General features: G+C 42.7%; 1 protein-coding gene across 5 annotated transcripts in view; it reads right to left on the reverse strand.

The window, feature by feature from the left end:
• Nucleotides 1–14,997: 14,997 nt before the first annotated feature.
• Nucleotides 14,998–25,563, reverse strand: part of WASF3 (WASP family member 3) — a 57,671-nt gene continuing 47,105 nt past the window's right edge. For all 5 annotated transcript variants that reach the window (XM_063429603.1, XM_063429576.1, XM_063429596.1 and 2 more), the window contains 3 exons: nt 25,303–25,563; nt 22,298–22,653; nt 14,998–16,219 (listed from right to left, as the gene is read on the reverse strand). In XM_063429603.1, coding sequence (XP_063285673.1) covers nt 16,062–16,219; nt 22,298–22,653; nt 25,303–25,563 — 775 coding nt within the window. In that variant the 3' untranslated portion in view covers nt 14,998–16,061. The remainder of the gene's footprint in view (nt 16,220–22,297; nt 22,654–25,302) is intronic.

Consider the following 25,563-nt stretch of genomic DNA (forward strand, 5'->3'; position numbering starts at 1 on the left):
GGAGGGGGCAGTAATGTATTGGGGAGGGGGCAGTAATGTATTGGGGAGGGGGGGCAGTAATGTATTTGGGGAAGGGGGCAGTAATGTATTGGGGAGGGGAGTAATGTATTTGGGGAGGGGGGCAGTAATGTATTGGGGAGGGGAGTAATGTATTTGGGGAGGGGGGCAGTAATGTATTGGGGAGGGGAGTAATGTATTTTGGGAGGGGGGGCAGTAATGTATTGGGGAGGGGGCAGTAATGTATTGGGGAGGGGGCAGTAATGTATTGGGGAGGGGGGCAGTAATGTATTGGGGAGGGGAGTAATGTATTTGGGGAGGGGGGCAGTAATGTATTGGGGAGGGGAGTAATGTATTTTGGGAGGGGGGGCAGTAATGTATTGGGGAGGGGGCAGTAATGTATTGGGGAGGGGGCAGTAATGTATTGGGGAGGGGGCAGTAATGTATTGGGGAGGGGGGGCAGTAATGTATTTGGGGAGGGGGGCAGTAATGTATTGGGGAGGGGAGTAATGTATTTGGGGAGGGGGGCAGTAATGTATTGGGGAGGGGAGTAATGTATTTTGGGAGGGGGGGCAGTAATGTATTGGGGAGGGGGCAGTAATGTATTGGGGAGGGGGCAGTAATGTATTGGGGAGGGGGCAGTAATGTATTGGGGAGGGGGCAGTAATGTATTGGGGGAGGGGGGCAGTAATGTATTGGGGAGGGGAGTAATGTATTTGGGGAGGGGGGCAGTAATGTATTGGGGAGGGGAGTAATGTATATTGGGGAGGGGGGGCAGTAATGTATTTGGGGAAGGGGGCAGTAATGTATTGGGGAGGGGAGTAATGTATTTGGGGAGGGGGGCAGTAATGTATTGGGGAGGGGAGTAATGTATTTGGGGAGGGGGGCAGTAATGTATTGGGGAGGGTGCAGTTATGTATTTGGGGAGGGGCAGTAATGTATTGGGGAGGGTGCAGTAATGTATTGGGGAGGGTGCAGTAATGTATTGGGGAGGGGGGGCAGTAATGTATTTGGGGAAGGGGGCAGTAATGTATTGGGGAGGGGAGTAATGTATTTGGGGAGGGGGGCAGTAATGTATTGGGGAGGGGAGTAATGTATTTGGGGAGGGGGGCAGTAATGTATTGGGGAGGGGAGTAATGTATTTTGGGAGGGGGGGCAGTAATGTATTGGGGAGGGGGCAGTAATGTATTGGGGAGGGGAGTAATGTATTTGGGGAGGGGGGCAGTAATGTATTGGGGAGGGGAGTAATGTATTTGGGGAGGGGGGCAGTAATGTATTGGGGAGGGGAGTAATGTATTTTGGGAGGGGGGGCAGTAATGTATTGGGGAGGGGGCAGTAATGTATTGGGGAGGGGGCAGTAATGTATTGGGGAGGGGGCAGTAATGTATTGGGGAGGGGGGGCAGTAATGTATTTGGGGAGGGGGGCAGTAATGTATTGGGGAGGGGAGTAATGTATTTGGGGAGGGGGGCAGTAATGTATTGGGGAGGGGAGTAATGTATTTTGGGAGGGGGGGCAGTAATGTATTGGGGAGGGGGCAGTAATGTATTGGGGAGGGGGCAGTAATGTATTGGGGAGGGGGCAGTAATGTATTGGGGAGGGGGCAGTAATGTATTGGGGAGGGGGGGCAGTAATGTATTTGGGGAAGGGGGCAGTAATGTATTGGGGAGGGGGCAGTAATGTATTGGGGAGGGGGGGCAGTAATGTATTTGGGGAAGGGGGCAGTAATGTATTGGGGAGGGGAGTAATGTATTTGGGGAGGGGGGCAGTAATGTATTGGGGAGGGTGCAGTTATGTATTTGGGGAGGGGCAGTAATGTATTGGGGAGGGCAGTAATGTATTTGGTGAGGGGCAGTAATGTATTTGGGGAGGGGGGCAGTAATGTATTGGGGAGGGGGCAGTAATGTATTGGGGAGGGTGCAGTTATGTATTTGGGGAGGGGCAGTAATGTATTGGGGAGGGTGCAGTAATGTATTGGGGAGGGGGCAGTAATGTATTGGGGAGGGAGGGCAGTAATATATTGGGGGGCAGTAATGTATTGGGGAGGGGAACAAGGGGGTCAGCAATGTATTAGGGGAGGGGGGTCAGCAGTATATTAGAGCAGGGGGGTGACAGCAGTATATTAGGGGGAGGGGGGCCAGCAGTGTATTGGATAGGGGGAGGGGGGATGAGAAAGATCTGACTTGGGAATTTGAGATGAGGCAATGATTACATTTTTTACATTGATATTTGTGGCCCAATTAATATTTTATATCTATGGGTTAATCTCATAAGAGCAGACATTAGACTGTGAGAGTAGGACCTGCCAAAGATTGGGTACATTGACGTTGTGGCAGGCTTATGCAATGTATGATCATATAATGTAACTAAATCCCCATTATTTTTATTTGCCTAGATTAGGTGTTTTTAAAAAAACTTTTAAAAACTAATAAAATCTGTCAACATTGAAGTTGCTGTTTAGTAGATAGGAGAGTGCGCTGGATCTTGTGTATTGTTTATTGTATAATATGGCCCCCAGCAGCACTCCATTTAAGCATGTTCAGGTGAGTGCAACCGTCCCCCATGTTTCATATATATATATATATATATATTTGGGAGTCTAGCCAACTCCTTGGTTTTGCACCCCTCCCTGTTACAGGTGCCTCATCTCATGTCCCTATTTAGCCTTGTACTGCAGGGAGTCTCAGATGGAATTTTTTCCCAAGTTAGTTTGTTAATCTCATTAGAGCAGACATTAGACTGTTAGAGTAGGACCTGCCAAAGATGGGGTACATTGACGTTGTGGCAGGCTTATGCAATGTATGATCATATAATGTAACTAAACCACCATTATTTTTATTTGCCTAGATTAGGTGTTTTTAAAAAAAACTTTTACAAACTAATAAAATCTGTCAACATTGAAGTTCCTGTTTAGTGGATAGGAGAGTGCGCTGGATCTTGTGTATTGTTTATTGTATGTATTGTAATGTGCACACTTCCTTTAAGTCCCGCCGGAAACTGGAACCTGAAATTGAAGTTCCAGTACCGCGTTGCGCGCTGAACACCGGCCCGCGCTTCAAGACAGGTAAGTAAATATGGTATATCGGCGTATAACACGCACACATCATTTCCCACCTATATTCAGGGAGAAAAAGTGCGTGTTATATGCCGATAAATACGGTATATTTTTCGTTCAAGTTTGTTTGTGTGTGTGTATATGTAATGTATATGTATATGTATATATATATATATATATATATATATATATACACCCACACACACACACCATTAAAGAAAAGAGGAGTCAGAAGTTGTAATCTAATATTTTTTTTTATTAGAAAAGCAAGTGGGAGAAGCAACGAAGCAGAGAAAGCCCAGGTTGTTAGGAGCAGTCCTGGGAGGATATAGTGCAGAGGAGAATAACCAATGTATATTCAGGGGAAGGATAGGGAAAACCAGGAGAAAATTGAGAATATAACAACCTATAATGAACAGCGTCAGTTGTGTTCACATTGTGGATGATAATGAGAAATAAACATCTGAGTGCATTATTCCCGCAGATATCTATTCATCATCATCATCCCTTCTGGGAAGACCCTGCGCACGTTGTTCACGAACTAGGCTATCTACATCAGCAAGGGTTATGCCCAAATTATGGGCAGCTTGCGCGCGCATTAAAATGCACTCTTCCTCCCTCATTTCCATGAAGCGCTGACCATTTTGCTGCAAGCAAACCATTGCTGATGTAAATTGCCTAACGCCCTCATTCAAAATGCTTGACATGGAGCGTACCTCGGTTACCACATTCTGCAAAAGTTCTCGCAGATATTCCCTATCCTGCTGTATGGACGTGTCCGGTTCAGCTTGACGAGCCGGGCTCGTCGCATACAGCGCAGCCATCGTTGGAGGAAGTTGCGGCAACTGTTCTTCGGCCACTGATGTCTCTGAATCAGGATCCACTGCTGTTAGGGTAATGGTACCCTCCTCTTGCAGGGGGAGAGTACCATCAGAACCTATAAGGGAAAACAGAGAAAGAACATTGTTAGCATGTGTCATATGTTGCAATGCTTACTATTATCTGTACAACAATATTATTTAAACTTGGAAATAAGATATATGCAGTCATGCTATTAATTTAATATTATGTCTATGTATAGTTATGCATCTTTGTCCCCCCTAGCCCTTTTTCAGTCTATTTGTGGCCTCTCAACGCATTTCTTTGTGCCCACCTCCCTTTCCTTCGAATCTCACTACATGTATCGTGTCCGAGCGTCCCCAGGTAGAGAATCTCCTGTTTCTTCTGCATGACAGGAAGTTGAGTGCAACAATCAGCTTCCTGTCATGCAAAAGAAACAGGAGATTCTCTACCTGGGGACACTCGGACACGATATATGTAGTGAGATTAGAAGGAAAGGGAGGTGGGCACAAAGAAATGCGTTGAGAGGCCAAGTAGATGGTACAGAAGATCATCCACGTGGTACACTCAGCCACAGTACATAAAGTTAACAGAAGGAGAGGAGCGATGTGCGCCCCCCCACCCCTGCTGGTCACCCAGACATTGAGCCCCCTGGCCAGTGCGCCCTAGGTAGACGGCTAGTTTGCCTAGCGGTCGACCCGGCCCTGATTGTTACATAAACTAGTATGCATGTAAAGAAAATGTGTACAGTTAAAGCATTTTTTACTTACGCTCAGCAGTGGATCCCTGTTCCTGGACACCAGTGGCCGGCTGTTGGAGGGAAACCACACTCATACGTGGTGAAGGAACATCGACAAGTTGCGGATGGTCTGAAATACATGTATGTGATAAATTAACTTCATATACAGTAAAATCATACGTGTGTGTGTATGTTTAAATGCTCGCACACACACACACATATATAACATTCATCTTACAATGCTATGCAAATACTTACCAGAGGAAAGTGAAGCCAGGCGCATTTCCAGGGAGACAGGAGGTGAACCTGCTGCCCTGCTCTCCATGGAGACCACATCTCCTGCAGTTCCTGGTGCCTCTTCAGGGGATTGAGGGGCTTGCACTGATGGCATAGAAAACACAAATTGGAGGGTTAACACAAGAAAACTGATATATGTACATTTTGACTGACAAATATGAATTTAAAGGAGCACTATAGGCACCCAGACCACTTCAGCTCAATGAAGTGGTCTGGATGCCAGGTCCCTCTAGTTTAAAGCCTGCAGCTGAAAACATAGCAGTTCTAGAGAAACTGCTGTTTCACTGAGGGTTAATCCAGCCTCTAGTGCCTGTCTCACTGACAGCCACTAGAGGCGTTTCTGCGATTCTCACTGTGAAAATTACAGTGAGAAGATGCTGGAAGTCCATAGGATAGCATTGAGTAATGCTTTCCTGTGGGCGGTTTGAATGCGTGCACGGCTCTTGCTGCGCATTCGGAGCTGACGTCGGCAGAGAGAGGAGTGTTCCCCAGCGCCGAGGGAGCCCGGTGCTGGAGAAAGGTAAGTGGCTGAAGTGGGAAGGGCACCACGAGAGTGGGGGGGACCTAATTACCCTATAGTGCCAGGAAAACGAGTTTCTTTTATTGGCACTATAGTGGTCCTTTAACAACATACCTTCAGATGTTTCAGTGCCAGTTGTCCCCTCAATCCCAAGGATGTTGTCTCTTCCCAGGAACTGCAGGAGCTCCTCTTCATAGGGCAGCAGGTTCGGTTCTTTGTCTTGTGAACCACCTCCTGTCTTCCTGGAGGCGGCTGCTGCCTTCACCTTCCTCTTCACCATCCGCCTGATGTCGTAGTAACTGCAATGACATGTGTGATTGATTAATTACTTTAATATGTTTCTATATATATGTATACCGACATGTTTAAAGGGATACTATAGGCACCCAGAACAATTCTGCACATTGAAGTGGTCTGGGTTCAGTGTCCCAATTATTGCAACTGCAATAATTATCTTTAGGGGTTAACTCCACCTCTTGTGGATGTCTGATGGATGTGTCGCGCGCATGCACAGTACACCCATCCGATTGCTATATCTGAATGGTAGTACTTTGTGTGCTGTCATTCTCATTATCCCTGCACTGACTGAGTACTACCATTTTCATTATCCATGCACTGACTGTCAGTGCAGGGATAATGAGAATGGTAGTACTTGGTCAGTGCAGGGATAATGATAATGGTAGTACTTAGTCAGTGCAGGGATAATGAGAATGTTAGTACTTTGTGTGCTGCAATTCTCATTATCCCTGCACTGACTAAGTACTACCATTCCCATTATCCCTGCACTGACTAAGTACTACCATTCCCATTATCCCTGCACTGACTAAGTACTACCATTCCCATTATCCCTGCACTGACTGAGTGAGTACTACCATTTTCATTATCCCTGCACTGACTGTCAGTACTACCATCCTCATTATCCCTGCACTGACTAAGTACTACCATCCTCATTATCCCTGCACTGACAGTCAGTGCAGGAATAAATGAGAATGACAGAACGCAGTCAGTGCAGGGATAATGGGAATGGTAGTACTTAGTCAGTGCAGGGATAATGAGAATGGCAGCACACAAAGTACTACCATTCTCATTATCCCTACACTGACTGAGTACTACCATTCTCATTATCCCTACACTGACTGAGTACTACCATTCTCATTATCCCTGCACTGACTGAGTACTACCATCCTCATTATCCCTGCACTGACTGAGTACTACCATCCTCATTATCCCTGCACTGACAGTCAGTGCAGGAATAAATGAGAATGACAGAACGCAGTCAGTGCAGGGATAATGAGAATGGTAGTACTTTGTGTGCTGTAATTCTCATTATCCCTGCACTGACTAAGTACTACCATTCCCATTATCCCTGCACTGACTGAGTGAGTACTACCATTTTCATTATCCCTGCACTGACTGTCAGTGCAGGGATAATGAGAATGTTAGTACTTTGTGTGCTGTCATTCTCATTATCCCTGCACTAAGTCATACTGTTACAAATTGCTATTTGTAACTGGCCCTTTAAATGATAAATTGCCCTGCTTCCCTGGATTGTGTAGAAGCCTATTTGCCAGCCTCCTTCCTCATGACTATGGCCCCTGGAAGATTGTGCCCCTGAAAACTTATGGACTTTTATTGGGTGTGTATGGCCCTTTAAGAACCGTCTGGGGGACATATTGTGACTTTGCTGAACAATGTCCCTTTAAGACTATGTCCCCAGACCTGTAAAATAACTTGCCCCTGGCTTTCCCCCACTTGGTTCAGTAAATATGGCTTACTGAACCAAGTATTACACAGGCAGACCACCCAGAAGCTAAAGTGTGCAGGCAATTTACCTCCCAGGCTGTGAGGTTACTGCAGGTTAATTGCACGTGGCGGCGGCCATCTTGGTTTCCTCGAATGCGGTCAGCGGTGTATGCTAAAGATTCTGTGGAACTGAAATCGGCTACACATTTTGCCGAACACCGCTGACCCTTACCTTCTCCCATACTGAACTTGCAGCTCCAGAGACTAAGTCCCGTTCGAAATGGGACTTAGTCGTTTTTTCGCATGAAATTGACCGACCGCACAGCCCAAATCTATGGAACTGTTTTGGGCAGGAAATTGTGCTTGCGGTCGGTCATAAAGGACTTCCAGCTAACTTTTGATCCACTGGGGGGATTTGGCTGATTTTTGGAAGTGTTTATGTTTGATGTATGCTGAGTCTGACTGTCAGTGCAGGGATAATGAGAATGGTAGTACTTTGTGTGCTGTCATTCTCATTATCCCTGCACTGACTTAAGTACTACCATTCCCATTATCCCTGCACTGACTAAGTACTACCATTCCCATTATCCCTGCACTGACTGAGTGAGTACTACCATTTTCATTATCCCTGCACTGACTGTCAGTACTACCATTCTCATTATCCCTGCACTGACTAAGTACTACCATCCTCATTATCCCTGCACTGACTAAGTACTACCATCCTCATTATCCCTGCACTGACAGTCAGTGCAGGAATAAATGAGAATGACAGAACGCAGTCAGTGCAGGGATAATGAGAATGGTAGTACTTAAGTCAGTGCAGGGATAATGAGAATGACAGCACACAAAGTACTACCATTCTCATTATCCCTGCACTGACAGTCAGTGCATGGATAATGAGAATGAAGGAACACAAAGTACTATCATTCTCATTATCCCTGCACTGACAGTCAGTGCATGGATAATGAAAATGGTAGTACTCAGTCAGTGCAGGGATAATGGGAATGGTAGTACTTAGTCAGTGCAGGGATAATGAGAATGGCAGCACACAAAGTACTACCATTCTCATTATCCCTACACTGACTGAGTACTACCATTCTCATTATCCCTACACTGACTGAGTACTACCATTCTCATTATCCCTGCACTGACTGAGTACTACCATCCTCATTATCCCTGCACTGACTGAGTACTACCATCCTCATTATCCCTGCACTGACAGTCAGTGCAGGAATAAATGAGAATGACAGAACGCAGTCAGTGCAGGGATAATGAGAATGGTAGTACTTTGTGTGCTGTAATTCTCATTATCCCTGCACTGACTAAGTACTACCATTCCCATTATCCCTGCACTGACTGAGTGAGTACTACCATTTTCATTATCCCTGCACTGACAGTCAGATAATGAGAATGGTAGTACTTTGTGTGCTGTCATTCTCATTATCCCTGCACTGACTGCGTTCTGTCATTCTCATTTATTCCTGCACTGACTGTCAGTGCAGGGATAATGAGGATGGTAGTACTCAGTCAGTGCAGGGATATTGACGATGGTAGTACTCAGTCAGTGCAGGGATAATGAGAATGTTAGTACTTTGTGTGCTGTCATTCTCATTATCCCTGCACTAAGTCATACTGTTACAAATTGCTATTTGTAACTGGCCCTTTAAATGATAAATTGCCCTGCTTCCCTGGATTGTGTAGAAGCCTATCTGCCAGCCTCCTTCCTCATGACTATGGCCCCTGGAAGATTGTGCCCCTGAAAACTTATGGACTTTTATTGGGTGTGTATGGCCCTTTAAGAACCGTCTGGGGGACATATTGTGACTTTGCTGAACAATGTCCCTTTAAGACTATGTCCCCAGACCTGTAAAATAACTTGCCCCTGGCTTTCTCCCACTTGGTTCAGTAAATAGGGCTTACTGAACCAAGTACCACACAGGCAGACCACCCAGAAGTTAAAGTGTGCAGGCAATTTACCTCCCAGGCTGTGAGGTTACTGCAGGTTAATTGCACGTGGCGGCGGCCATCTTGGTTTCCTCAAATGCGGTCAGCGGTGTATGCTAAAGATTCTGTGGAACTAAAATCGGCTACACATTCTGCCGAACACCGCTGACCCTTACCTTCTCCCATACGGAACTTGCAGCTCCAGAGACTAAGTCCCGTTCGAAATGGGACTTAGTCGTTTTTTCGCATGAAATTGACCGACCGCACAGCCCAAATCTATGGAACTGTTTTGGGCAGGAAATTGTGCTTGCGGTCGGTCATAAAGGACTTCCAGCTAACTTTTGATCCACTGGGGGGATTTGGCTGATTTTTGGAAGGGTTTATGTTTGATGTATGCTGAGTCTGACTGTCAGTGCAGGGATAATGAGAATGGTAGTACTTTGTGTGCTGTCATTCTCATTATCCCTGCACTGACTTAAGTACTACCATTCCCATTATCCCTGCACTGACTAAGTACTACCATTCCCATTATCCCTGCACTGACTGAGTACTAACATTTTCATGTTTTTTTCTCTCTTTGTGCTTAAGTGACCCAACCCTCACTTTTAAAAGACTTAAAAGCATAGCTGCCACTGGTGGGGGTGGGGGTGTAGCAAAAGCACATGGAGGAAAAAAAAAGTTTTAAAAAACATGGCATAAAGAAAATTATTTTTAGGAATATAAGTGCACTTACCGTTTCTTCACCACCTCCTGGGTGCGGTTGTTCCCTCCAACAGTGTTCACCGATGCCGCAATCTTCCTCCACATTTTGTTTTTTCTTGCTCTAGAAGTATTTTTGGCTGCTCCCCCAAATATACATTGGTAGTACAGGCAAAGCTTGTTTACCAGTACTTTATTCTCCTCTGCACCAAAGCTGTGAGCATATTTACTCTTCCTCCCAGGACATGCTACTTTTAAAATCCTTGGCTCTCTCTGCTTCTTCTTGCTTCTCCCACTTGCTTCTCCTTGATCTTGGCCAGAAGGGCCAATGCCCCCCTCCACTATATCCATAGCTGAATCACTAGAGGAGCTGGAGGAGGACATGACCACTTCTGGCAAGGTCCCAATAAAAATGACTAAAATGGCTGACACAGGGTAGTGGGCTGGCTGAGCTCCAAAATGGCTGAATGGCTGGCCTATAGAAAATCTGGATAGATTTTGCATTGAAGTTGATACTTTTATTTTTTACAGTTTTGTCTGGCAGTATGTAAAAGCCCATTTAATTGGCTCCTACTTTCCCACTCTCTGCTAAAATGATACTGTGTTGCCAGTACCACCTGTCAGGGAAGCATGACTCATGTCTGAAGCCAAAAAAAACCTAGACACTAGACAGTACACCCCTATAGTTGAACTAGATGACCTATTGACACAGTAAGATGTAGGTATCCCTATGCTAAGCAATGAAGCATTACTGATGCAGGTTATTAACAATCATTAACAATCAATATTGAAAGAATATAATATAACCAACGACACAGAGTTAGTAGAGCTTAATTCAGTAACTTAACTCAGTATATGCCGTAGTGTTGATGACGGCAAACACCAGAATATCATCCCCGGCCGTTACCGGTCTCTATTTCCTGAACGCATAACGCTTCCAAAAATTTTACTAATCTTCGTCCACCCATCTCACCACCTAACCACATAATCCTCTGATCATCTAAATGTCTATGGTGTCCTCCATGGTATATATATGTAGTCAGTCACTCATGTTGTGTAACTAATCTATAATCTGTAACCATTACAAAGTTGACAGGGTAGGATCTTGTGAACCTAAAGCCGGAAACTTATGTTTTTGTGAATATGTTTCCTTGCGCAATCACACTGGATGTATATGCTGTACTGGATTATATATTTGATGTATGTTCCCCTTTTTTCCTCCTTCTTCCCTTCTGTACCCCCCTACTGAAAATCTAGATAAAATACAAGTTGAAAAAAAAAACTAAGCAAAAGCAAAGCAATGCATTGCATTTGCAATGTCATTCGCCATGCGAATGACTATAGTAAGTGGGGTTCGGTAGTTTACTAATAGAGCCAATTCATTTTCATGCGAATGGCAGCGTTCGTACATTTGAACATTCGGGAGTTTTAGGCGTAAATTAAACGAAATTACGAAATACACTACAGCATTCAATGCCATGTTGTTAGAGAAATGTATGTTCCCCTTTTTTCCTCCTTCTTCCCTTCTGTACCCCCCTACTGAAAATCTCAATAAAATACACGTTGAAAAGAAAAACTAAGCAAAAGCAAAGCAATGCATTGCATTTGCAATGTCATTCGCCATGCGAATGACTATAGTAAGTGGGGTTCGGTAGTTTACTAATAGAGCCAATTCATTTTCATGCGAATGGCAGCGTTCGTACATTTGAACATTCGGGAGTTTTAGGCGTAAATTAAACGAAATTACGAAATACAGCATTCAATGCCATGTTGTTAGAGAAATGTTCAACATTTGAAACGAATGGTTTTACTGAGTTCGGTTGAAGCTATTCGGTATTTAGGGATTAGGGAACATAGTGTTATGAATATGAATGAATTCATTTGGTTCAATTAAATGAACAAGCCGAATGAACGAACGAGTTTATCCGAAACGAAAATACTAACGAATATCGTACGAAAACGAATGAAAGAATTGACGAATTTCGGTTCTGACTAAACTACTTTATTTTTCGTACGAATACATTCGTACGAAACGAAAAGTTCTGAAATGCCCAAGTCTAATGATTAGGTAATAGTTCTAATCTCCAATCTGTAAAGTTTAATGACAAGGGTAATTTATTGAGTAATCAGCGCTATAGACAATAGAATCGGAGGCCACCTGCCATGACACTGGACCTAGTATTATGTCTTAAGTCTTATGTTTTTAAGTGTTTTAAGCTGAAATTACATAAAGTATGGAATTGTATCTTAGTATAATATATTTTAAACCTACTGCACTGCATGTGAGGGTATCATCTTTTGACAATTGCTTACCTTTTGATAAGAGTTTATGTATGCTTATACGTAATTTCACTTATTGCTATGTACATATATATTAGCTGACCTGTGCACACTCCGCATAGCTATAATTCGTCGGAACACCTTACAGCTTAGTGAATAACAATGCAACGTGTTACTCAGGGCTTGTATTGGTATGGATATTGATTTTGACAGTATATTTTACCCCCCCCCTCCCCCGTTCCCCTTTTCTTTTCTGTATCCCATAATTTGTGAAATTCTTTCAATAAAAACCTAAATTTGAAAAAAAAGTACAGTACATTTTACAAGTTACAAAATGTGTATTCGTTCAATAACAATCCAGAAAGTCAGCGTGTGATGATAGAAAAATAAGGGATAAGGGCGGATTTTTCTATGAGCAGTTCATATTAAACAATTATTAAAAGGGGTTTTAATTTTTTTATTTTTTTTAAATCCGAAAACATAAAAAGTGTCATCATATTTGTATCTGCAGATTTACAGTTGTGTTCCTAATAAATGTCAATTTTAGTGCAATAACCATAGTAACAAATAGAATGTTTAGAATAATTGCTCTGCTTTCAAAACTTCGTGCCAGAATTTGTCTTTATAACATAACCCCAAGCATAGGACGTGCATTTACCCAATGATGTGCTAAAAAAAACAAACCAAAAACAAAAAAACAAAGAAAAATAAAAATCAAACAAAACGCATTTCACTTTTTCAAGAAAGAAATTTAAAGAAACAAACAAAACAACTGCATGAATCCAGATGAAAAATACTGAATTGTATAAAATGTAGGCTGCAGAATTAAACAATGCAAACCCACAGTACGTGTACGATAAATTACAATGTTATTAGGAATAAAACAAAGTCTGCAAATGAGGACTTAAGTTGGCCCTTCTAGTTTTTATTTTATTTTTTTTAAAGATTTGTGACAAAGCACACACAGGTCTAAGTTTTCATCGTTAACAAAATGTTACAAAAAGAAAAAACAAATTTTAGCTTTTAAAAGTATCACCATTTTAAATCATTGCATAACAGGTATGCAACATGTTAAAGCAAGGGACAAAACTGGTAAAAGATAATGAATGCTACGCTAAGATTCTGGGAATACCCAAATATAAAATCAGTCAGTAAACAAGTGACGTAAACATTTTTACCATGTAACGTAGGTCAATAATACTTCTGAATCTTACAGCATTTACAGATAGCGAACAGTTCTTCCAAATCATTCATATTCTTCCAAAAATGTTATTGTGTAATCTTCCAACAATTTTTAATGCTTTGAGCAATTGTAAGTAGTCCTCCTATAAACGTTAGTAGTTAAAGACAGCAATTTGTTCATCACGGAAAAGGTAACAAGATAGGCTATGAGCCAGGCATTATTTTATAAAAGTGCAACAGCAGCTATTTTCCTGGTAAAAATTTAAAGAGAATCAATTGTCAAAATTATATTATTGTCATGACTCATCGAGTGCAGTAGTTATCTCAAATAGTGGATAGTTCTACAAGTTTATGGCTTGTATACTTTTAATGAATGTATTTCTCCATTAATTTATAGATCTTTAAATTGAGCAGCATTTGATTGAGAACCAAGTCTGATAAGGCTCTAACAGGGGAAGAGTCTCTAGTGGCTGTCTTCCCGTGTGTTTAACCCTGCCATGGAAACATTACAGTTTGTACTAAGCAATGCTTTACATTGCAGAGTTCGAACTAAATGAAAAATGCGCACAGACCACCTCATTGAGATGAAGTTGTCCGGATGCCTCTAGTGGTCCTTTAGGTGAAGATCATGTCGGCTAATCCGAGATGCTGTCACATTGGCAGCTCAGCAGCTTAAAACCTGGGAATAGATGATATCAAATGTAAATATATCTATTTCTTTTAGCATTTGGCCAATAAATATTTTCCAACAAATGCAGTAATATCAAATGCCACATTTGTGTAGTTTCAGAGGCCCAATAATTAGATAAAATGAAATGCTCAGTTAAAGGACCACTATAGTGCCAGGAAAACACTCTTTTTCCTGGCACTATAGTGCCCTGAGGGTGCCCCCACCCTCAGGGACCCCCTCCCGCCGGGCTCTGGGGAGAGGAAGGGGTTAAAACTTACCTTTATTCCAGTGCCGGGCGGGGAGCTCTCCTCCTCCGATCCTCCCTTTCAGCTGAATGCGCATGCTTTCAATGCTTTCCTATGGACGCTTGCGTGCTCTCACTGTGATTTTCACAGTGAGAATCACGCAAGCGCCTCTAGTGGCTGTCAGTGAGACAGCCACTAGAGGATTTGGAGGCTGGATTAACCCTTTTAAAAACATAGCAGTTTCTCTGAAACTGCCATGTTTATAATAAAAAGGGTTACTCCTAGAGGGACCTGGCACCCAGACCACTTCATTAAGCTGAAGTGGTCTGGGTGCCTAGAGTGGTCCTTTAAGATTAATTACCATGTAGGTCTTAAAGGATCACTATAGGGTCAGGGACACAAACATGTATTCCTGACACTATAGTGCTAAACCGACCATTTAAGTGGCTTGCCCCCTCCTTCACCCCCCCCCCCCCCCCTATAAAAGTTTAAAAACTCCCCTTATTTCCAGCGCCGCATGGGTCCACCAGTGCTGGCTCCGCCCCCTTTGTGACTTCAAAATGGCAGATTTTTAGCCAATCCTATAGGGAAAGCATTGGATTTACTAAAATCGCAACAGGGCGGGGCCAAATGCTGTTTTGGCCAATCAGGAACTCCGCATTAGATCAATGCATCTCTATGAGGAAAATTCAGCGTCTCCATGCAGAACGTGGGGACGCTGAACGCAGTGCTGCCTACTGTGCAGCCCTAAGCCAGGAAGCCCCTCCAGTGGCCATCTAAGGAGTGGCCACTTGGAGGTGTCCCTAGGGGCAATGTAAACACTGCATTTTCTCTGAAAAGGCAGTGTTTGCATTAAAATGCCTGAAGGGAGCTATTATATTCACCAGGACAACTGCATTAAGCTGTAGTTGTTCTGGTGACTACAGTGTCCCTTTAACTAATGATACTTTAAAGGCATTCGGTCGTTACTTCTTGGAATTAAAACAAACACAGGTAAGCATATCACTAACTGGACACAAATGTTGAGAATGCATCTGGCAGTTAAAGGACTTAACTGCAAATGGCTTGAAAAATTTCAGATATTGCCAGGAAAGTGAAATCAAATAGTAACAGATACTATTTTATTTAATCTTCTAGATGGAAGAAAAAAAAGAAAAAAAAAAAAAAAGTCAAACCCACATAATTTAACTTTTCTGATAGATTTTCTTTCTTGTAACTCATGAGTGGTTAGTGGTAGTTGCAAGTCACTCTCCGGATACATAGTTCATAGGGGATGATCTTATAATGGAATTTCAGCATTAAGGATCAATAAAACAGCCTGGGCATATGTTTGTAATATCAACAATGTGCAACATGTCGAAGCCTTAGTCTGTGATAGATTCCCTTTAACATTCGCTGGCTCTGTGCTACATATACGCACAACATAATTCTAGCGTTTAATGCAATTAGAAACCACAAAAGTTCCTAACAAAAAAAATAAAAATAAACTGAAGTATGAAGTATCTATCTACAAAGTAAAAAAAAAAAAAATACATATTACATACTATACAGTGAAAAGTTTCAATCTGTAAAAAGTTTACAGTCTGAAATACTTCAGCTCCAAGAATTGTCTTCACCTTCTGTCCCTGAGATTCTATTGTGTCTGCGGAGTGGGCGTGTCTTTACTCTTAGCACGTTGCCTATATGCATTCCCGTAGCCAATTAGGATAAAGGTGGCTGCTCCCACAATTCCTTTAAAAACCATTACATCTTCTATACACGTTAGTTCATGATTAGAGAGGGTCTTAGGGGCAGGTGAATAAAATCTGTTTAATGATGGTGTATTTATAGGTATTTTTTTTTTTTTTTTTTTTTAGTCAGACCAGTCATTTTCATCAAACTCTGAATCATCCTCAGAGTCGCTGTACTCGACCGCTATGCGTCTGGACAAAATGGTGGCAACGTCATTTCCGACAGGCTCACGCTTCGCTTCTTGCTCACGCTGCTCTTGCACTTTTTTCAACTGAATTCCTGTTAAATACAAAATATTCTGAGTAAACATTTGAATTTTGAGCAATATAGATTTTTAACATTGAAAAAAATAGTAATTCAAACTATAAAAAAAACAACAACATTAGCATTATTTTCTGAAACGGGATACTGTAGGCATCTATACAACTTTAGCTTAATAAATATATTTTTTTTTTTGAAATTCTTTATTTTTGGAGTGCAGGTTATATAACATAGCAGGCAGTGCCACAACAGCAGCTGCGTAGCATAACATTTTGTACAATAATAGTAAAGCGGCATATTGTAGCAGACATTAGCACAAAATTTTTGTTTTGTATGACATCATCCTCAGTAGGTTACTCTACCGTGTTAATCAAGGACATGGGTGCTCAGGTTGGAGTGTTTGAAGCGTGACCAATCCCTTATGTGGATGGTTGTGTGCGTCTGTGGATGAAGGTGTAACAGGAGTTAAATTTAAGTAATAATATAGTGTGAAAGAGTAGTGGAGACTAGACCCGTGGTCCCTAGGGAACCTATGGCGATGTGCAACCGGTAAATGGGGGTATCACGGGTCACGGTCCTCTTGCGGTGCATGAGGGTATACTTGTGTGCCTATGGCGAGGCAAGAGGTTGGTACTCACTTCGGTTAAGTATTTGTGCTGCAAGTGGGCGTCAAGTGAGTGGAGGGGGTTACGGAGGGAGTGAACTCCCTGTGCCAGCGCGTATATGTCTATGGGGACTAGGACGTGTCCCTGGGTGTATGGTATAAGCGTATGTGAAACTAAACATCAATTAATTAGACATCAGATAATTAGAAAAATAAAAAGAACAACAAGAAGTATAGCCTGGTGAACTACATTAGAACAGTGGCCCATAAAAGGCATAGGCTCCGGTTGCAGTTCGTAGCCGTTCAGGGCACTGCAGTTGTGGCAGGGTCACCTCGCAGGGCGGCGGGAACAAACGGGCGGATCCTCTCAGGGTCCCAGGTTCTCTGCTGTGTGTCCGGAGTGGAGGTCAGTGCTACCTCTTGGGTGGTTGATAGTCCGAGTTTCAGTAGCGCGTTGGGTATTTCCTCAGCCTCCATTACTTTCAATGTCCTGGATTCTTGAGTGATTATGAGGCTCCTCGGTGTGCCCCATTTGTAAGGCACCTGGAACTTTGCGAGTGTTGCGGTCAGGGGTTTCAAGGATCTCCTCCAGTCTAAGGTTGCTCTCGAGAGGTCTGGAAAGAACGTTAGTTGGTGCTCCTCGAAGGAGTAGGGCGATTTGTTTCTCGTGGCTGCCATAAACACCTGCTTGTCAGGGCCATTCCTGAAGCGGATTATAACATCCCTTTGCCCACCTGGGGTACCTGTGGGTGGCGCTGGGAGTCTGTAGCTGCCATCTAGCTGCATTAGTTTAGCTTGTTTGGCTGAAAATAGGTGGTTCAGAAGCCTCCGGATTAAGTGAGGTAGTTCCGCTGCAGTGACTGTGTCTGATAGGCCGCGGATCTTCCCATTTTTCCACCGCCTCCTGTCTTCTGCTGTGGCCATGCGGTGCTGTATTTTAGCTTGTTCGCCCTTCAGGGCAGTAAGTTCTCGCTCTAGTGCTGCGAGTCTTGTTTCGTGGCCCGTTGTAATGACCTCCGTGTCATGGAGGCGGGCAGAGACCCCTCTGATTTCGTCCCGGAATGTGGAGATATCTGTGGCAATGTTACGCCGCAGTTCGTCCAGGAGGGCCTTTAGGGCGTTTTCTGTCACCGGTGCCCCATGTTGTCGATCGGCCCTTTTTTCGGTTCTGCTATTGTGCGCCGGTGCTTCCAGGTCTCTTAGGTCAGTGAGGGAGGTTTCGCTGGAAGACCAGGACGGCCCATCCGTGAGAGGCGCCATGTCAGGCCTCATGGATCCCTGGGGCCTCCAAAGGAGGTCGCCGATATCTGCGGTTGGCAGGGGCTTGTCCGTCCGGTATTTCTTGGACTTGCGTCCCATCGTGGGTGCAAGCTGTAGCCCGGTTTTGGTCAGGTTTTTTGGGTGAAAAGAACGGTTTTGGTCTAGTTAGACTGTTTGTGGTGTCGGAGCTCCCGCAGGACACGTCCGTTCACTTAGGCAGCTGGCTCCGCCCCATATTTTATTTATTTTATATTAGCGCCAGCAAATTCCGTAGCGCTGTACAATGGGTGTAAAAGATACGTAATTGTAACCAGGCAAGTTGGACACACAGGAACAGAGGGGTTGAGGGCCCTGCTCAATGAGCTTACATGCTAGAGGGAGTGTGGTATAGTGACACAAAGGGTATAAGTAGGGGTAATGAAATAGGTTGCTAGAAAAGTATTCACCGAGAACGTATTAGGTTATAAGGTTATTTTTGACAGCTGCAGGAGAGGAGTCATGAGAGGGGGAGTGAGGGGTTATGAAAACCCGCTAACCGTTTATATAATATGCTTTCCTAAAGAAGGGTGTTTTCAAAGATTTTTCGAATGAGTGGAGATTGGGTGAAAGTCTAACGGAGAAGGGAAGGGAGTTCCAAAGAAAAGGTGCAGCCCTGGAGAAGTCTTGGAAGCGAGCATCAGATGTGGGAGTATGGACAGAGGAGAGACGTAGGTCTTCAGAAGAGCGCAGGGGCCTCAACGGGACATACTTGTGTATTAGGGAGGATAGGTAGGTTGGAGCAGCATTTTGTAGGGACTTGTAAGCAAGCACCAAAATCTTAAATTGAGCCCTATATCTAACTGGAAGACAATGCAGAGACTGACAGAGCGGGGAGGCGTGAGCGGACAGGAAAATGAGCCTTGATTCCGCATTCATTATAGATTGCATCGGTGCAATCTGGGAACATGTAAGACCACTGAGAAGGGAATTGCAGTATTTAATGACACAGTTTTAGTGTACAGATTATACCCCTTCAGTCTTACTTTAAACATTCGTTTCGGTTTATGCAGCCGTAGCCACACCTCCCCTGTCTGTGACTCACACAAAAATGGTTTCATTTCCAGAGGTTTACTTGCTTTAAAAGTTTTTATGTTCGGCTCTGTAAATTGCACTTTAATCACACACAAATGGCTCCTGCAGGGTCTAGGAGGCTATTAACAGGGCAGCAGATAAGAAATTCTAGATTAAACAGACAGGCAATATAGGAACGTAAAATATCTAGGTTATTGTTTAGGAAGGCTGTCCTAGTCGCATGCATGGAAGTGTGACTAGGGCTGTGATTTAACTCCTAAATGAGAGAGAATTGAGCAATGGGACTGCAGGGGTATGATCTATACACCAAAACCACTTCACTAAGTTAGAATGTTGCTTTAACGCCTAGTGTCCCTTTGTTTTTTGTTTTTTTATAGAATCTTTTCTGATTCAAACAAATTAAACGGTTTGTCTAATAAATTTCCGTAAAACTTTAATAGTGACTTCTGTTAAACATTTGAAAAGTTTTTTCTAACAGAATTGAATAATGTCTGATTCAAACAAATTAAAATTGAGGCTTATTTCAGGTAGCAGACTTGGGGCTAGCGGCCTACTTTAAAACAGAAAGCGTGACTAATATTCAGTATTATCATATAATCCCTCACTGAACTGTTATGTTACCAGATCTCAGCTGACAACCACCCTTTTAGAAGATGGAGGATCTGACCTTGTAATATGGAGGTCACAGTTGTTTAGGCTACATCCATCACAGTGTCATTACAACAGAGTTATGTATAAAGATATGTAATGCTATGCTCATGTACAGTGCTCACAGATACTTTACATCATTGCATGGATGGAGTCTGGCACTAATGACATCTCAAAGTAGACAGAGAGCAGGGAAACATTGGTTCCAGTCTCCCCAATGCCAAGCAACAGAATTATATAGCTGAACATAATGAGAAAGCTAGCTATTCAATAGCCGATCGTGGCATTTTTGTTAACGAGCAAAACCTTGTTTTTACTCTACACCTTCCCTCATAGAGGCACACTATATTATACCAGTGCATAATTTTTAACTTTTATAAATCATTTCATACCTTGTATATTATCCAATTAAAGGTGATGTGACTGTGTAAACACCAAATAACTACTCCTTATACCATATAATTGTCTAACTCCTGGCAAAAATACTTACCCAACATGGATATCCTGGAAACTACCTCTTGAAGGATCTACTCAACGTTATATTCCTGGTGGCGATCATACCACCAAAGCGTTATCATCGGAGTAGGATCTACTGCTCCACTATATGCGAGTACAATACTCATCTTTAGAATTCTAGCTATATTAATTACAGTGATCACTATTGTCTGCTGTTTGTATCTTTTAAAATGTCTTCCTGTATCCTATAGGAGTCAATTCAAAGTACTAAGCACTGAACAATTCTAGCCCTCCATATCTCTTTATAGATCCATAGGTATGCCCCTTCTCTGTCTCTAAGCTCTGCCCATGACTACTCCTGTCCGCTGCTCGCACGCATAAGGCCAACTCACACTGGCAGGACTTCCCACGGGCGGCTCCCTTCCTTTGGAATAGCCTGCCTACCGCCATCAGACTCTCCCCTAATCTTCAAATCGTTTAAGAAGTGCTTTAAAACCCATCTATTTAGGAAAGCTTATGGCCTCCCAGAGTAAGCTCTACCTCACATACCTGTCTCTTGCTCTCTCCTAAAGGGCAGCACTCTACTCTCCTCCAGCTCTGCTTCACTCCCACCTTATTTGATTGCTATTTCCTGTCCTATTGTGTTTTATACCCCACGCCCTATAGACTGTAAGCTTGTTTGAGCAGGGTCCTCTTCAACCTATCGTTCCTGTAAGTTTTATTGTAATTGTCCTATTTATAGTTAAATTCCCCCCCCCCCCCATTTATAATATTGTCAAGCGCTACGGAATCTGTTGGCGCATTATAAATGCCAATAGTAATAATAACTTACACACTGAGAGACCAGCCCCCAGGATCCACATATCCTTCAGTGGGGATTGTACCGCTGCATGCGGTTATACACAGAGCTGGTCTTATAGCTCTCGCAAATGTCAGTGAAATACCTTATACATATTTTTGTTGTGTGTCCTGCACCCAGTTCCATACGCTCTGTACCATCACCAGTTATTTTCGTTTTTTATTCTATTCTATATATTACTATCATTTGAAGTCTAGATGGCTACCAGCTAAGAACAAACTCCAGCTATTATGGACTTATAGGACTTTATATTGGTGCAACCTATATTTGTTTGTATTTCCTTGCTAATGCAGCAGTGACAGTGAGAAATGAGAGGAGACGCACTCTGTTCTTATGCTTCCTGCAATTAACTGCCAGGTAGGAGAGAGGGTTTGTAATACAAAATAAACATCTGCAAATGGAGTTAGACTATTATTTGTCACTAGTATTCTCTAAAATAATAGAAACACCTTTAAATCAGAATCACTGATTAGGGAAGAAAACAAACATTCCAACCAGGAGAACAAGAGTAATTTACCAAACCGTTTTAGAACGTTTTGACAACTTGCCTAGATCTTCAGGGTACCCGTACTGGGTCAGGCTTCTCCTGTCGCATGTCTTCACTGAGCATATTTTTCAGCTGTAACTCTAAACTAATGAGCATGGCCTTGCAGGAAAATCCAGAAGCAGGGCCTGGAGCCATGGGCGTTCTAAAACAGTTTGTCAAATTACTCTAGGAGGGTGCCAGGGTATACAAAAGTAAAAGTTTCTAATCCCTCTCCAAAATGGAGAGTAGAACATGAGCACTTGCAGTCTTTTTTTTAAGGTTTCATATGGCACGGTCCACTGGGCATTTTAGGGTTACATTTAGACATACCAGCAGGGAAGCAGTTGTGAAATAACAGTTGTTAGTTTTGCATGTCACTAGTTCTGTATGTGTTTTGGGCATTTAAGCCATTTACTATTCAGAGTAAATCTACAGAATTTCTATTTTATACAGTGGATCTATCACTTTCTGCAATTCCTGCTCAGAATGCATATCCCACAATTTTCTGACAGAAATATGGGAACTGGAGATCACCAATAGCAGTAGAGGAAATTGCAACTCTAGGTAGTACATAAAAGGTCATTGTAACAACCCCTTGCATGTGACCGTGAATCTATATGCATATTTTCTAGATTGTCAATCAGTTCGTGGTTTACACTAGTTTTTGCTTACCCATACGTATGGCAGACAGAAGATCACTACGAGCATCACTGGTCAAGCCAAGTATATGTGCACTCTCCATTCGCTTGGCTTCTAACACTTTGGAAAAATGCATTGGTGAAGAGGACATGGACAAAGCAGATACAGGAGGACCAGGCGGTGGAGGGGGAGGCCCAGGAGAGGCGGACATAAAAAGCCCAGCAGGAGGTGGAGAAGGAACATACTGCGATCCGGATACATGTGCTGCAGGGGATCCAGGTGTTGGGTGCTGGAGAGGGCTGACAAAAGCAGTCTGAGCAGAAGGAATAACTGGAGGAGGTGGTGGAGATCCTGTAGGGTAGTACTCCATCTGTGTGGCATGTGCCTTCCTTAAAAGGAAAAAAAAAATTAATGTGTGTTAGTTTAAGGTAACAATTTAGTACTATAGTCATACATGCAATTAAGTTTAGAAAGATTGTGTAGTTTCCACATTAGCAATCTGGACATTTATTTAAAGGATCACTATAGTGTCAGGAAAGCAAACTAGTTTTCCTGACACTATATAACCCTTAGGTCCCCCCACACCCTCAGGGTCCCCCTCCCGCTGGGCCGAAGGGGTTAAAACCACTTAAGCCAGCATCGGGCTCCCTCGGCGCTGGTGACCCTCGGCGCTGCTCTCCTCCCCCGCCGTCAGCTCCCAAGTGGAGCGGAATGCGCATGCGCGGCAAGAGCCGTGCGCGCATACAGTCCATAGGAAAGCATTTTCGCATCCAGCGTTGCAGAAGCGCCTCTAGCGGCTGTCAGGAAGACAGCCACTAGAGGCTGGATTAACCCTGCAATGTTAACATAGCATAGCAGTTTCTCTGAAACTGCTATGTTTGCATCTGAAGGGTTAAAACCTGGGGGACTGGCACCCAGACCACTTCATTGAGCTGGTAAGGTATGTCTTTTTGCTGATGATACCAAGATATGTAACATGGTTGATGTTCCAGGAGGGACAAGCCAAATGGCAAATTATTTAGGTAAACTAGAAAAATGGCAACTGACATTTAATGTGGATAATTGCAAAATTTCAGACATAAAAAAAAAAAAAAAACAATGGCAGAGAATAAAATATTTGATAGAGTCCTAACCTCAACATCTGAGGAACGTGATTTAGGGGTAATTATTTCAGATGACTTAAAGGTAGGCAGACAATGTAATAGAGCAGCATGAAATGCTAGCAAAATGCTTGGTTGTATAGGGAGAGGTATTAGCAGTAGAAAGAGGGAAGTGCTCATGCCATTGTACAGAACACTGGTGAGACCTCACTTGGAGTATTGTACGCAGTACTGGAGACCGTATCTTCAGAAGGATATTGATACCTTAGAGAGAGTTCAGAGAAGGGCTACTAAACTGGTTCATGGATTACAGGATAAAACTTACCAGGTAAGGTTAAAGGATCTTAACATGTATAGCTTAGAGGGAAGACGAGACAGGGGGGATATGATAGAAACATTTAAATACATAAAGGGAATCAACACAGTAAAAGGGGGAGACTATATTTGAAAGAAGAAAAGCAAGAGGACATAGTCTTAAATTAGAGGGGCAAAGATTTAAAAATAAATAAATTACTTTACTGAGAGGGTAGTGGATGCATGGAATAGCCTTCCAGCTGAAGTGGTAGAGGTTAACACATTAAAGGAGTTTAAGCATGTGTGGGATAGGCATAAGGCTATCCTAACTATAAGATAAGGCCAGGGACTAATGAAAGTATTTAGACGATTGGGCAGAATAGATGTGCCAAACTGTTCTTATCTGCCGTCACATTCTATGTTTCTATTACTATTTATTTCATCTGTTTAAATTGGCAATGCATCTGTTTGGTTTCTCAACTATTCCAAAGTAAAAGAAATGGCACATTAAATTAGCGGATTTCAAGTTTGTGTGATAACAGAGAAATTCTAGTATATCACTTGGAATTCTGATGACTTCTGCAGTCACTGCATCTAACTGCATTAGACTGCAAACAAAATACAGTGAGGAATGGAAAAAAAGGCATGTGTTTAAAGTGATATTGTATTAAAAGGGCGATCAGCTAAAAGTTTGGCAACATTTCATTATTTACATACGGACATTTCGTTTTGGATAACTTCCCATTAATGCTCTCTCCCTGCTGGAACCCAAGTCTTTGTGTTCTATTTACTTCCAGATTGGAGCTGCTATTAATTAGATGATGGGATTCTGTTGTAAAATGTGTCACAACCCACGTGTGAATCCATTTGCATCCAGAGAAGGTAACATGAAACAAAAGTTTGATGCTCAGAATTCTCAAAAGCATGTTGTGCCCTAATTTAATTTATAGGAAACAGTACTGCTATACGAGGAACCCTGCATAAATTGTACTACGTTATAGATTGCCAAGAAACTCCTCCACTTTATGACAAGCCAAAACAACTCTGATAAAGGGAGCTGGGCTCCGTGAGACAAAATAAACAATTTTACCGTCTAAAAGTATATACTGACATTTACAGCATGTAGAGATTTCCTGTCTCTCACTGGACATTTTTTTTATTCTTTATATTTTTCTGTTAAACATTTATTGTATGTCACATTTGTTGGAAATCTCATTTTCATGGCAATTTTTATTCAACTATTTTTTTTTGTGTGTAGGATCGATAGATATATACCGAGCTAACCTACCCTACAACACCATAAATGTAAACTGATATTAGGCATGAGATTGATGCAGGGGATTCCAAATAAAATCAAAACACTTACAGCAGACTCCAGTGACTAACTGTAGGTGACCCCATTACCCTGCACACTAAAGGAGACAACATGAAAACGGAATGTACCCAAACAATGCCCGTATAGTTTTATTCTGGTTCTTACTGAAGAGTAATTCTGTAACAAGGTTGATAATATCGAGCATTTCGCTGGAAAATCTCATTTGTTTCCGAAGGTACTTTTATATTTTTAGGACATTTGTCCTTAAAATTGATCTAACTCCATCTATAGCATAAGCAGACAACCACATAATTATTACAATAACTCACCTGGGATCAGAAGATACTAGTGGAACTTGGTGTTGGCCATCTGCAGCTGGTGGAGGTGGTGGTGGTGGCTGTTGAGGTCTACTTAGGGTACCATGTCTTAATGTTCCAGTTGAGGACCTATAGTCATGTTCATGGTTCTGGTTGGAGGGGAGGTGATGTGAATCTCCTGACCCTCCATACGTAGGAGTCATGGAATGTTGGTGAATGGAGTGGTTTGGAGTTGGTGGATAGGAATAATCTGTGGCATCGGAGACGTGTGAC

The sequence above is a fragment of the Pelobates fuscus genome, chromosome 1, assembly GCF_036172605.1.
Source record: "Pelobates fuscus isolate aPelFus1 chromosome 1, aPelFus1.pri, whole genome shotgun sequence".
NCBI lineage: Eukaryota > Metazoa > Chordata > Amphibia > Anura > Pelobatidae > Pelobates > Pelobates fuscus.